General features: G+C 41.5%; 1 protein-coding gene across 1 annotated transcript in view; it reads right to left on the reverse strand.

Moving 5' to 3' along the window:
- The window catches only part of LOC139744127 (calmodulin-binding transcription activator 1-like), a 116,958-nt gene that overhangs the window by 12,167 nt on the left and 89,687 nt on the right, over window positions 1-15,104 (reverse strand). Inside the window, exons 6-13 of the mRNA XM_071654583.1 lie at window positions 12,856-13,015; window positions 11,335-11,378; window positions 7,903-8,038; window positions 3,235-5,531; window positions 2,492-2,618; window positions 2,016-2,147; window positions 1,034-1,116; window positions 431-627 (exon numbers count right to left, since the gene is read on the reverse strand). Coding sequence (XP_071510684.1) covers window positions 431-627; window positions 1,034-1,116; window positions 2,016-2,147; window positions 2,492-2,618; window positions 3,235-5,531; window positions 7,903-8,038; window positions 11,335-11,378; window positions 12,856-13,015 — 3,176 coding nt within the window. The remainder of the gene's footprint in view (window positions 1-430; window positions 628-1,033; window positions 1,117-2,015; window positions 2,148-2,491; window positions 2,619-3,234; window positions 5,532-7,902; window positions 8,039-11,334; window positions 11,379-12,855; window positions 13,016-15,104) is intronic.

Raw genomic sequence — 15,104 nt, forward strand, 5'->3', positions numbered from 1 at the left:
TAGGCAAAAGACATGCCTGGACCCTGTTGCATAAGACGACACAATCAAAGATAAGGCACAAAATCAAAGATAAGTCAGGTATCAGCCAATCAGAGTTGAGTATTTACAGACTTATGCTTGATTTTGTGACTTATGTTTGATCTCAAATATCATGTAACTGGGTCCTGGGGGTGTTTCATACAGCTGTTCTTAAAGTTACGAACAACTTACGAGCGACTGATGATCAGTTGTGATGTGCTATATTTATCAGAATTTCAATAATTCAGCACAAGAACTGATCACCAGACACTGGTAAGTTGTTCGTAACTTTAAGAACAGCTTTATGAAACATCCCCAGGTCAAGTGTATGCTCTCAACTAATCATTTGATTGTCATCTGCTTCATCACTTTACGAAGTGGGTGGTTAAGCGATCCAAGTTGACCAGCTTACCTCCATACAATGAGGGCGGAGATGAGGCGGCTATAGCCCAGAGCGGCAGCCAAGTGGAGGAGGGTCATGCCCCGCTGGGGTGTGTGCAGGGCCTGGATCTGGGGGGACGTAGCCGGGTCCCGCCTACGCATCAGGTCCTGGCAGATGCTGACCACTCTGTCCTCAAAGGAACCAGCAGCCTGGTTGCCGCCGGTGACCTGTTCCAAGTGAAGAAGGATGGATGAAAAGATCCAAGGAGCAAGGAGGAAAACCAAGTTGCATGGGAGTCATTTTGCCAATTCAGCAAGTGGTTTCATTCTTTACTGGTTCCACACAAAATTTGCTTGGTAAAAAGTTCGAAATAGCTGTTATTTGTACCACACAGAGCATGTCTTGACAAGACTTGCATAATTATGACTCTGGATTGAGTATTATGATGTGTTGATCAAATAAAGTCCATTAAGTTTGAGACTCACACACAACCTCACTCGCAAATTCACAGAGAGAAGAAATAATTTGCACAGGACATCATTGTTAAAATCAAATACTCTTAACAGTAATGAAATGATATGAGTTGTCAAGGAGACACACACACACAAATTGAGCAGGTGAGGAGCACCTTACCTGACTTCCAGAAGATCCTTTCATACCAAGCCTCTGCTCTATTTGCTCCAGCCGTTCCAGGATTGCCATCTTGAAACGGTTTTCTGAGAAGAGTAGATGAAATCCCAACATACATACATATCGATTATACTTCTTTATGAAATGTCACAGGGCAATCATTATCAAAAACAGAGTAAAACTGTTTCAAATAATTGTCAGGTATCACATGCATTTCAGGGAAAAGATAAATGACATTCAAAACAAGAGATACACAGCGGGAGAAAGTCACAGTCATATCGGGAGACCAAGAGAAATAAAGGATACTTATAGATCTAATAACTCACTGCTAAATCTATGACAGTCCTCACAGACACTTGTCTGTTCTTGCATCTCACAATATAATCTGGTAACAGATGAGTAACAAAAGGCTAATTGCAAGTGTCATGTGGTCTTGTTTAACTAGGAATATCGTGCATTAGCAATGTTCTCCCAGAGGGTTTTGCAGTTCTCATCACCCAAATATTGCCCAGTACTCCCTTTTGCACCCGAGTCAAGGGAGAAGAGAGCCAGGCGTGTCTGCATCATATCCTTTTGAGATCTGTGATTAACAAAACACTAACACAAACACTAACCTGCTACCCATCCTACTGACTAATTCAGCATTAATTGAGTTAGTCACTTTGACCAATGGAATTGCTGGATTTGCCCATCCACCCCTGAATGGAGCTCTGCCTGTTAGTTGTGAAATTAGCTGCCACACCCTGGTGGCAAAATTTAGTCATTCATGGGCGAAGTTCGAAATTTGGGAGTTTGTCTAAAAGGCATTCCCACTGGTGGCTTGATTCTGTCATTCCCTGCTAGCTTCTCTTGCAATTACTCCAGCAAGAGGGTCTTTGACAAAGACTATCACCAGACAGGACTCAAACTCAGGATCCTCTGTGTTAGAGTCAACACCTTATCATCTACACCACAGTCTATGACTGCCACCACATGGACCCTTTACCATCAAAGGAGAGCCAGTCGTGTGTCCCTGCCATTGACTGTCTGTCCCTGGCCTTGTACTCGAAGGTCCTGGGCTTGGAGATCAGAGCACCATTGCATGTCACGTTGAGTTCGCACTTCCCTTCATCATGTGCTGCCACAAAGAAAGACAGAAAGGATTGATTGATTGATGGATTGATAGATAGATAGATGGATAGATAGATAAATAGATAGATCAGATTGATTGATTGTCTATATCTGTTTCATGTTCGAAGATTGAAGGCACTTAACATGGACGAGTTTGAATTTGGAAAATATGAACATTGAAATGTCACTTACAGCTCAGTAAACAATACAGTTATTCACTACTTCTCCTGGACGCATCTGAGTCAAAAACACCAACAGAGATATCCCTATTCACTGATGAGGTAGGACGTAACGCACACAGAGAAAAAACTTATTTCTCAGTCACATGCATTTCAAGCGTTCTGCACTCACCTGGGCAGTAACATCGTAGGACACCAGTCTGGATAAGGGAGGCAGCCACACTGGTTTGATCAAAAACACAGCTGTAAACGTCATCAGCAGAGTGCCATGGTCCTGTCACCAAGACTTTCACACCACCCTAAGAAACAAAGGAAGAAAGAAAGACTTCACATCAGAGTTCCTTCTCCACAAACATGATGGAAGTATTGATTGCACTGATTGCAAGAGACCTTTCTCTGCCAACAATCTTCCAGTATACCCAACAAAGGAGTACTGCCACACATTCACATTTTACTCTAAACCCACTCTTCATATTTTCTTACACAAACACCTCAGTTCTCCCAAACATTTTGCTCTATTGAAACTCTACAGTACAAAGTGTGATATTCTACGTCAATGATAGTGTCTTCTTCACACTGCAATCTTTTTAAGCCAGAATCATAGCAGGAAAGTATTTTTTTTTCAATCGTGAAGATATTGAGCTTTCATCTCCTAAAATTGTAATGAGCACATGCCACACAGAAAAGGAATGAGATGAGAAGTCAAGTAACATTCTTGCAAATTCTCCACAGAACTTAATCTTTTCTCACAACCTGTGTTTTCCCAGTACGCAGAGATTATAAGAACTCTAACATCTTACAATTTTATATAAAGCTAAAAGCCAAGTCATGAGGCATAGCTACATTGTAGCTCCATACAAGGGCTAATTCTAGATGACACCTATAATCACAAGACAGTAATCTCCCATGACCTACCTCTGTATAGGACCATTCCGGTGAAAAGTCTGTGATGTCACAGAGCTGTTGGGAATGTTCCTCGGCACTTGTTCCTGGAGCTGAGCTGCCATCACCCTGCTCTGCAGAAGGTGTCCTCTGGCTCTCTTCCTGGCCAAAGTCACCGATACTTGAGTGCGGACTTGATGCTGCCAGGAGTGAGGCCCCTAACTCTGGCAGAGGGCTTTCCATCAGGTCGAATGAATCAAAGTCTAGCTCAATATTGCTAGGACTTGGAAGGGAACCAAGATCTGAGGTGCTGTGGACACCCTTGGAGAAGCCAAGGTTGGAATCACTCGGAGTGTCCTCCTGGAAGGAACCGGGTCCTGCAGAGAGTATATCGGAGAGAAGGGAATTCTGCTCTTGGGACGTGAAGTTGCCATCATGGTCAATGGAGTTGAACTCGGACAGGGTGGGGAATTCAGAATTCTCTGAGCAATAGCCATGGCTGCTGTTCACGGAGTGTTGGTAGGTCAAATCAATCCGTCCCGGGCTAGTTCTTTGAGCCATGATGCCAGTTTCTGGGGGAGTATTTTCTGCAGAGCTGATGCCAATCATGGACACTGGGGTGTCTGGTTGGGCCATTATTTCTGAAGTGCCATGATGCATGCTAGTGTCTGCAGTTGCATGAGGGCCATCTTTGGTTATCCTTCCAACAGCTTGCATTTGCAAGTAGTGCTCCTGCACTCTTTCAGGTAGCATAACCAGATCACTGCGGTGGTCTTTGAAACGATTTTCAAGGGTCTTTAGTTTGGGGTCACCATTCACCATCTGGCGTAGTTCAGCTGACTCCTGACCAGTAATCTTCAACTGTCCGCTGACCTCCTTTGATGGCACCTGAGCCATTTGTGCCTGAATCTTGTTGCGCTCTGTCAAAGTAGCAGTGGATTGACCAAGACCAGAGTGCTGACCTGGAGAACCTTCCGTCCTGACAAAGTGTGATGCACTCTTGGCTTCAGCAGCCACTATGTTGGCATCTGTAACCATCTGTTGAAGTGCAGGATGTGAAACTGAACCATGCATGTTGTGGGAACTGCCGAGAGCTGGAGCTGGTAATGTACTGTTGGCCACATGGTGACCTACAGGATTCATTTGAGGACCTTGTAAGTCTGATGACGTTACAGCTTTGAGGATGAACTGCCGAGGCGCAACTCCTTGGGAGCTTAGATTGTCCTGACCATCAGCTGGCTTGAGGATAAACTTTGGAGCTTCACCTTCCTTTGCTTCAGATGCTTTCAGAATGAACTGCGCAGGCTTAGTTGTATTTGAAGGAGCTGGTTGAAGGATCAATTGCGGGGGATTCATGGAAACTGTGGGCAGATTATCTGTGGGTAACCTCACACCAGGCATTTTGAAAGTATTGAGTTGTTCTGATGTTGCGGAAGGTGTGATTGCTTGATGTCCCTGATTAAGTGATCCAGGATTGTTTTGATTGCCGGCATGAATTGATTGCATCATTTCTTGAGATAGACCAAAAGGGTTACATTGCTGAGTCCCCGAAGTCAGGAGCAAGGGAAGTTGATGACCCTCAGGAGTGGGCATTGGTTGTGGGGAAGACACAACCAGCTGTGGGGATCTGAGGATGCTACGTCCCGAGATCCCCTGGGGCGAAGTATGGGGCATACAGTCGTGAATATTCCGCGCAGGCTGGTTAATATTTCCTATGTGCTTGGGGTGATGTCCCTGGGAATGGAGGGTCAGTTCTTGCGATCTGTGCACACCAGTTTGTGATTCCTCACTTCCCACCTGCTGCTGATGGTGGATTTGATGACTGGTAGAGGGGAGATGGTGGCTCTGATGTAGGGAGTCCTGTAGGACAGATCCTGGGGCTTGCTGGGCAACAAATGGCAGAACACCGTTGATACGTCCATCTTGAGACACCATAGGTGATGGTGGGACGGGTGTTCCTGAGAGTCCTCTGTGCTGGGCATTGCTCAAAACACTCTCCTGGACACCGTTGGTACCACTGCTGACATTCACGTCAGGTTCACTCACGCATTGCACATTACCACTGAGTCCCTTGAGGACCTCAGAGATATTCTGGGAGGAATCCACAGGGGCGATACTCTTCACCTGCAGCTTGTTCCCCGCATTGTTCTGGTTGGCTACCACAATCAGCAAGTTGATGTTGCCACTTTCGTCCATCTTGACTGTGTTGGTCACTGCCGTGGACAGAGTGCTCTGGGTGTTGCAAGACCGGTTCTTGTCCTCCGTGATATGGGTGGGGCCTTTGCTGGTGGACGCCCCTGACTGGCAAGTACCATGACTGCTGCAGGAACCTGACGCAAAAAGACGAGAAATTCTCATTATACACAGAACTGTTAAGATGATTAACCTACACCCTTTTTACACTTGCTTTTCTTGACCTGTATTTTTCCTTGGGCAAAGACTACTATGAATCCTGCACCAATTTGTTTTGCTATTTACACTCACAAATTGCACCTGTCCTGGGCCAAGAAGAAAACCAGCATTTTAACTTTTGCATATCTTTAATCCCGTACTTCCAGAAGTACACGAATGTTCACAATTACCCTGCAAACTGTACAAATCACCTAATCCTTCATTTCACTGATAAGCATTCACAAGAATGCATCTTCATCAATAACTTGTTTCTGATTGGTTAGTGGTTTTCAGGCATTATCTCATTCACTTAACTCCAGACTACTTTTCGGTCCTGTTTACATTGGCTTGCTTGGCACCGCAATTGCTGGGTTAGTACCACAAATGCAGTGCTAACCCTGCTGTTTTGCAGGGCCAGCTAGTGCAGGATTTTCAGTTGGGCTACCCACGGAGGCAATCAATGAGTGTACACAGAAAGTGGGCCAAGGAAAGTCTAGTACTATTGGTGGGGATAAGGCTCCCCCTTGACCCCATCAAAAAATTTGCAAGTATAGGCTCAAAATTTTACCATACCTCACCCATGTGCTATCTCCTGGCACCCAGTCTTTTTGGGTACTGGTATGCTTACTCAGCATACCATAGGCTCAAAATTTTACCATACCACACCCATGTGCTATCTACTGGCACCCAATCTCCTTGGGTATGCTTACTCAGCAGAAAAATAGTGCACTGTCAGTCGGGCAGGGTTGCATGACATCAATGCCTAAGCATGGGACTGTACTTAAAACCAGTTTTGAAATTCTATCCACAACTAATCCAATATGAATTAGTGATTTAACCATTTCAGAACCGAGTCAAGCAATCAAATATTAATACGAGTAACGAGTATCACTGCACACACATAAAAATGTTAACTGCATGTAAGAAATGACATGCCAATTAAAACCTCATACATCAGTAACCTCCAACCTTACCCTGCTGATACATTCCATTGAAAGTGATCTGCCTACATACAGATGAGCTCTGCTGCCCTCTCTTGATGACACACTATACAGTTTTAATGCTCTCCACTTCAATAGGCTACACTCTCATTGTCTGGCTTAAACATGCCTAATTTGTTTTCATGTAATCTGCTTTTTTGTAAGTTTGAAAGAAATCAAACTCAAGGAGAGAAATATTGGGCAATTAGACTTTAAATAGATATGTTAATTATAAAGGATTACAAAGTCACAGCTTCTTTTCCTATGGAAGTGTTCATTGTAAACAGAATTACTCTCTTAACCTAAAACTGCATCAATTTTTCTAACTTTATATCACCTTTTGGTGGGATTAGGTTTGAATAATAAAAACTATTGTACTCTCAAAATATATGGCTCGTTTCATTGAATGTTAAGAATAACAGGAGTGTCAGAAAAGGCAAGCAATATTGACAGAAGCGGTCATATCTTGTCTGAGCTTTTTTTTTTCCAAAGTTTGAGGAGATGTACAGTACAGAGGCAATGATGTCAAGGTCTGCTATAGCTTTGGGTTTTAACCAGGTGCGAGCATGGTTATAGCAACAATAGTGTTTACAGATATTCAGGCCAGGTGAGGTTGTTTGGAACCAGTTTCCATGGCAATGAATGGCTATGACATCACACTTTGTTACTCTATGGAGATGGCATCCAACAACTTCTTCAATATTTTTTTTTCTTCACCTAAACTGTAATTCATGATGCTCTCAAATATAAGAATAGATTGCAATCAACTAAACTTATTATTTTTCAATCAAATGAACAGCCACTTAAAGGGATGGTATAGTATTGGTGGAGATGAAGATTGAGCTTTTAACTTTTTACGAGATACCAAGAAACCACTTATGAAATAGTACAGAGCATACCATTCTAAGAGGAATTCAAAGTTTATTTGATGAAAATCTGTTTTGGAATGGCTGAGACATCCAAAAACAAAGTGAAACAAAGCGATCGTAATAAAAGTTGGGTCTCACCTTTTATTAGGATTGCTCTGTTTTAGATATCTCAGCCATTTCAAAACCAATTTTCATCAAATAAACATTGAATTTCTCTTGGAATTATATGCTCTTTCAGATTCCATGAGAAATTTGTCATTATCTCACCAAAAAAGTTAGAAACCTGAAGTTAGGTCTCAACCAAAACTATACAGTCCCTTTAATACCAAAGACTTGTTCACATCAGAGGTTTGTCAGCAATTATGGAAACTTTTGGTACCCAAATTACAATATTTCCCTGCACAGAGCTCAAGAGAAGGCAGCTCAAGGGAATGCAGTTCAAACAAGAGAAGGCGGCTCACCGGCGGGACTGGGTGGAACCTGGGCCATGATCCTGAGCGTGGTACAATCCAGGCAGTTGCAGTTCCTCGAATCGGTGTTGGCCTGACGCTGACCGTGCAGGAGGTACTGGGCAATGACCTTGGCCGAATCTGAGGGCTGCACAGGACAATCAAGAGTTTACTGGTTTGGAATCTTTCATTTGGACACGTCTTAACTGGGTTTCCTTGCTGTGAGACTTGCCTCTATGAACTTCAACCCTTTGCATGCTTGGACTGCTGATTGGCACAGAAAACCCCATAGCATTGTACACACTGTCCAAAGTCCCTGGCACAGACAGGGTTAAAACCTTCTTTAAGTAAAGATTTTAAACCTTAAAGGGATACTGACAGGGATACCAATATCCACACATCAAACTCAGAGAAGTTCCAAAGAGAACCAGGGAGATGTCTGTATGTTACAAGCACCTCAGTAGGCAAAATAATTTCCAGCTTAGGGTGACTTTCATACTGCATATCTTTTTTTCAAAATTGGGACTCCCCGACAATTTTGCGAGTGGTTGACTTTGCAATCATAGAGTACAGTTATGAACGGGGAAATGTACGTATGTATACACGTCACATTCATTTCAGAATCAGAGTTAAAGGGATAGTTCAGTATGGGTGGAGATGAGGATTCAGCTTTTAACTTTTTAGATACTTAGAAACCACTTTATGAAATGTTTGCGAGCATACAATTCTAGAGGAATTCAAAGTTTATTTGATGAAAATCACTTTTGACATGGCTGAGACATCCAACAACAAAGTAAAACAAAGCGATCCTAATAAAACATGGAGCCTACCTTTAATTAAGATTGCTTTGCTTTGGATATCTCAGCCATTTCAAAACCAATTTTCTTCAAATAAACTTTGAATTCCTCTTAGAATTGTGTGCTCCTTCATATGTCATAAGAGGTTTCTCATTATCTAAAAAAATCATCACCAAAAAACCGTTGGAAACCTCACGCCTGTGTTGTAACATCCGCAAATAGCTCCCAGCCAAAAGAAAAATCTCATAAAATATATGGCATACACAGCATTTATCTGTCAGGACGGGAAAGGGGTATTACAGTTTTACAAGAGCCTCCTGCAATATCAGGGAAACACAGCAGCTCTGCATTGACTCTGACCATCTATTTATGGCATACACAACAGCCTAATCTCTGGCCATGAAGGGGTTAAGCGAGATTCTTTGACTTCAGCATATCATTTCTCAATGTAATCATCAAACTTTAGGCAAATTAACTTGCAGTCAATTACTTGGAGAAAAAATCACAAATTAACCTCAGTCTTAGTTATTCTTGTCAAGGAATGATAGATGTGATTGACAGTTGTTGTAAATAGTGGAAAGAGTGAGGAAAAATACAGGGTAATAGTTCTAGCAATATTGCACAAGTATGAATAACGCATGCAACAGAATACTGGGTCAGTGTTCTAATTTCTTTCTGACCACGGATGACAAGAGAACTGGATTTAATGACTTGGATGGTTTGCTCTCTTGCTGTACAGAGATTTACTGTAAAGCAAGATATTTTCGCAGCATGACATTTTTGCAAGTTGGAGCCTACGGCCTCTTTCGCAGCATGAAATTTTTGAGAATTGCTACTGGCATTCAATGCATAAAGTGTAGACAAGAACTTTGGCGTGCATTTTAATGTTGCGAATCTTGGCTCTTACAAAATTCATGAAACTTACATGCACATGACCATTTCTGGTTTTGCAGTAATCATATACATTGTACCACTTGCCCTGATGAACACACTATTGGCAACATGTAACACTATATTTGAGATGACTTTTATCACCACTTTGGGCAAAGGCTGGATTATTTCTAAACCTAAAACACACTTAGAAAGTAGCACCATGTGAGCAGAAATGCTCATTTGTATTCGTCTGGTTTCTATTTTGAGCATAATATTTAAGTATCTGCTTTTTATCTCTTGCTTTGTAATTCCTCTCATTAGCTACGCAACCACATGAGGGAAACATTCCGAGGGCAAACAATGTTGTTTTTTTAATGAATACCATACACACTGTACAATCAGCATTTACAGCACTTGGCTTTGTCAAATATCGCACTGAAGAATGTGACCTTTTGGTAGGGCTTGTGTCAGCATTAACCCACTGAGGACTAGTTCTGAGTAAAATTGGGCAGGTGTCTATGAAAAATGCTTGTTATAGGAAAGTCATCTTGTCATCAACAGGTTAATCAACATGACACTTTAAGGGTTAAGATGTGAATAGCATTCTCACAGCTATCACAAGTATGTATCCTAGATAGATGACACATTTTCCACTCTTTGCTATACAGGATGTAGGGTTGAGCATTACTTTGTTTTGGGTTTTTTTCTGAGAAAAGTTATTTGCTGAAATTTTGCTCCCAAAATCAATGGCAGATCCAAGAGAAGAGGTAGATATTATTGTCAGTGTTTCAAGCTAGTGATGTCTATTTCATGTTGAGAAAAAAGCACAAGATTAGCTGGACAGACAAGTTAAGGGGTTTATTATTCATGGGGAAATCCTGTCTCTTTCCACGAAGACCATGTTTGTATGCACCACTACCCGTTTGTCCTTGCATGGGTGTCGACAGCTTCAGTCAAAAGCGTAAACGCTTGAAAAGTAATCAAAATTGCAGTTGGCAGAGACAGTTAATTATCAAACGGAGGGATGAAATCTCATCATCTCATTGCACTTTTCTGTCATATACTTCCTGGTTCATATACATTTCAGTCTCGTAATAATAATAATAAAAAAGATAATAACAATGTAATTAGCTCTCTCTTGAAACACTTGTCAATGTCGCTGCTTGTGGGCCAACATCAGTTTACTCACACAATCACTAATGCTGCCGTTTCCTACTTTATAAAACTGTGATTAGCTCAATTCTCTGTATCGCCAATACCTGGGTGCCGTGTGGTGAGCATCATTTTTAGCTGCATTATGGGATAGCGCAGGGAACAAACTTGCAACCGGTTTTGGTGCATATGCACGCAGGTCACGTTCTGTCTTTATCCAGGGGTACCTTTTGTTGAATATTTCTTTGCTTTCCATCATGTGACCAGCACATTGAAGCCTTGCAGTAGCGAACCATGATGCTAGTGATTGCAAATCAGTGAAATTTAGATGTTGTAATCTCTTTTTTAGCTTAATTCTAACTGAAGAAAAAAGCAGCAACCACACAAAAGCAGACAAAACTTGCATTGAATCGCGTGGGAATTGAGAAAAGCGCAAGACAACTGGAAGTGATAATGCTCGCGAGGAATCCCACAGTGCATCTGTGACGTGGCTCTGCAGCGTGTGCAGAATCTTTTTGCATATTGGCGATACCAAGAACCATGGGGGCATGGGTGGGGTCGGGGGCATCCCTCCCAAAGGTCACAAAGTAGGAGTGATATACTGGTATTTTAGAACACTTACTGTCAATTCTGTCGATCCATTCAGCTGAATTTGGTACCCGTGCACTGAAAGTGAAATCAGAGAATGCAGTTAGTATTCTTCACCAATGATTTATTGATGATTTGATAAAAAAAACATGTCAAACACACAAACACACTCTCTCTCCAGAACCACCAACTTTCAGACATCAGACTAGGGAGTTTCCAATGAGCGATCAGGGAAATACTTGTGCTTTATCAAAATGTGACCAAATAGGTAAAAAATGATTCCAAAATCAGGAGGCACTTAAAGGGATGGCATAGTTTTAGTTGAGATGGGGATTTAGATTTTAACTGTTTGCGAGATAATTAGAAGCCACTTATATGAAATAGTAAAGAACATAGAATTCTATGAGGAATTAAAAGCTGGACATCTCAGCCATTTCAAATACCGATTTTCTACAAAATAAAGTTTCAATTCCTCTTTATTAATTGTACGCTCTTTAATATTTCATATAAGTGGTTTCTAATTATCTTGCAAAAAGTTAACACCTCAATCCCCATCTCAACCGAAACTATACCGCCCCTTTAATACGTGCTTGCCAGAGCATAAAGAGATTTTAGAGAGCCTCCTGCACAGTCAAGGAGACTTGGCAGCTCTGTTTTTCACACATGTTGTATACAGATGTATACACAGACAGACAGACACACAGACAGACAGACAGACACACACACACACACAAGCAAACACACTTTAGTACATGAATCATTCCTACAGATGTAAATTTCCATTGTCATTTTCTCTCCTATTTCATATTTCAGGTTATAGAAAATACACATATACACACACAACACACACACACACACACGGAACTATTTTTCAATCACCTATAAAACATTGGCACAAGAGCCCCTGTTTCACTGGTAATCAAATAAGACATCACCTTATGGCACAGTAGTTTCATATTAATTATGCTTTTGATGACTACTTTCATATGCCCAATGACCTGATGTTAACTACTCATCTCCAAGCAACAGATATAAACATTCAAGCTGCTAAAGAAGACGATAAATCAATCAGGAATATCAATCCATCAGTAAAAAGCAATAAACTATGATATATGGAAAAGACTCAGACTGATTACAGAAAGCCAAGATCTTATTCTACCAGTAGGAAGTAGTTGCAATGGACTTACTCTATAAAGGAGAACTTACCCCCAAAATGTTCACTGTACGTGGAGTCAGTAAATGCAAAAAATATTCGGAAAAAAAACGGAACAGTAAAGTTTGAGGAAAATCCGTTGATCCATTCAAAAGTAATCCACATAATTATGATCACTTCAGTGTGCTGTGATTATGTCTGGTTTTAAAGATAATGGAAAATCAAGAAGCACTTCATTAGTAATGATTCCATGGTAGAGTTATGTTGGATCACATTGAAATTAAGCAATATTTTTCACTTTCCTCCCCAATCCCCTGCAAGATAATGGATCATTCTATGCAGTCAATTTCGAAAACTTGTCACACTGATTCAAACAGTATTGTCTGGGGCTCAACCACTCACACATGGGGGTGATCTGCTTGATGATGTCCTCCGTTGACCAGGTCTTGCCATCCCGCTGGGGCAGGTCAATGAGGGACCCATTGGTCAGCGACTCCAGGGTCAGCTTGCGGTCCTCAGTGACCGGCACGTTCAGGTAGTGGACGAGCACAATGTCTGGATTCTGTAACAGAGACACAAACACACAAAACCGAGTATAACGACCAACATCATACAGAGACTCCGACTTTCCCGCTTTCGACGGGAGACCTCCCGCCGAAAGCACATTTTCGCAAAATCTCCCATTCTCCCCCTTGAGATCTAATTTCTCCCGCCCTGGCTCTGTGTCTCCCGCTTACGATGTTATTTTCTCCCACTTGAAATGATCTCCTACTTAGTGCCATCGTATACTTTGTTGAAAAATAAACCTGAGATAGCATGATATAGCATGAGAGAGCATCTATACCCTAGAGCTTCCTGGGCCCTTACGTGGGCCCTGGACCCAAGCCGCACGAGACTTCGTGCTCGTGATGTGCGCAAAGCACACATCAAGTCGGAGTCTCCAGTTTGCTAGGGGTTTCAGGTGGGAGAATCAAAGATCAGAAGGTGCTTGGGGTTGGAGCCTCTCATCATAACACTTGGCATTGTAACTGCCAGGAAGTGTACAATTGTTGAATACCTTTGCACGCTTAGCAATGCAAGCTTTTTGATGCAAAGGTCTGGATTTCTGTCACAGTGTTGAAGGTATTGTGATGCAACTTTGACTCAACTGTTATTGTTGCTATTGTCGTTATAGTTGCTGCTGTTGTAGTTGCTGTTGTATCCTGTTAAAACTCTTTCACTACTGTGCTGCTTGTGGCTGAGGAAAAGTAAACCCATTTACACAATAGTCATGTAATTCCTAATTGTGTAGATTGTCATCTCTTACATAATATGACTTTAACATAGTACAACTGCCAAATATAATCCAATACATGAGGAAAAGATTAGTAGGTACACACAATTCTAATCTCTCTATCATTACTATTTGGTCTGTTTCTTAAAATATTACTGGGTATTTCTTTTTTTCCCAAATTAATCAAATTCTCTAGATACCTTCTGCAAGCTAATTTGTAACACAGAATTTACATAATCATACATATTCTCCTAATCTCGAGCCCAACCATGCTCAGCATATATTTTGATAATAAACACATTTGTCAATTTGATAGCAAAGATGTATTCACTTTAACAAGCACAAGTGTAAGATCAATTCATGAAAATGGCATTACCATGGAGACAGCACTAATGATACATTTCACTCTTGTCTTCTGGCAACATCTGACCATAAAATCTCTTCCAAACAGAATGTCCTGTACAGAAGCATGCACCACCTCCATAAGATTAAATCAAATTACTGGTAAAAGAACATATTATCACTTGAATTCATTGACATTTTCATTTCCTCTGTTTTTCTGAAGACAATCAATTCTGAGCCCTCACTTTAACCCATCTGAAAAGCTGGGGGACAATGCAATGTCTCCACCATGTCTCTGCCATCGACAAATGCCGAGAATTCGGCGGAACTTTTGATTCATCGGGCATCGACGTCTGAGCCGTGCAAGGCTAGCTGTCATGACGGCAAAGAGTAAATCAATGAAAGCGACGACGCGTGCATCAAATGTCATGATGCAAGAAAAAAAAATTGAAATGAAATAAATTAACAAAACTTGAATGGACCTGGAAATTCCGGTTCACTTGCAAACGCTCTTTACCTGAAATACCCATTGCTAGGTACAAAAAAACATCTATATATACTTCACAGTTTCTACAAACAGATTTTACATGGCTTGCTGCAGAGAGACAAGAGAGAAGAACAAAAATTAAAATAGACGAGTTGGGAACGTGATCCCCCGCCAAAAACAAGAATGTGACAAAAACAGCCAGGAGAGATCAAAACCTGATCACCGTGCCTCGTACATCGAGATCTATTCAAGTCACACACGCGTGCAAGCGTGGTATCCACAATCACGTTGCGGATAAAACATTGCCTAACAGCTGGATTTGGTCTGCAAACGATGCAAGCCGCTTTGCCTCTCTGGAGATCACGGGCCACGATTCGTTGAGATTCAGTTCTACATTCACCCAAATGCAAACATGAGATTAGTGTTGCTATCCATTAAAGTGGCGGCCCTAATTAACAGATTATCATGGCAGAGAGGGAGCTACATGGTAAAAAAAGGACTTTTGCTGGTCTTTTTTTTTCCCTGCCATTTAAAGGAATTATGCAACTG

The sequence above is a fragment of the Diadema antillarum genome, unplaced genomic scaffold, assembly GCF_040938485.1.
Source record: "Diadema antillarum isolate AM-2024a unplaced genomic scaffold, OU_Dant_1.0 seq00001138_RagTag, whole genome shotgun sequence".
Lineage (NCBI taxonomy): Eukaryota > Metazoa > Echinodermata > Echinoidea > Diadematoida > Diadematidae > Diadema > Diadema antillarum.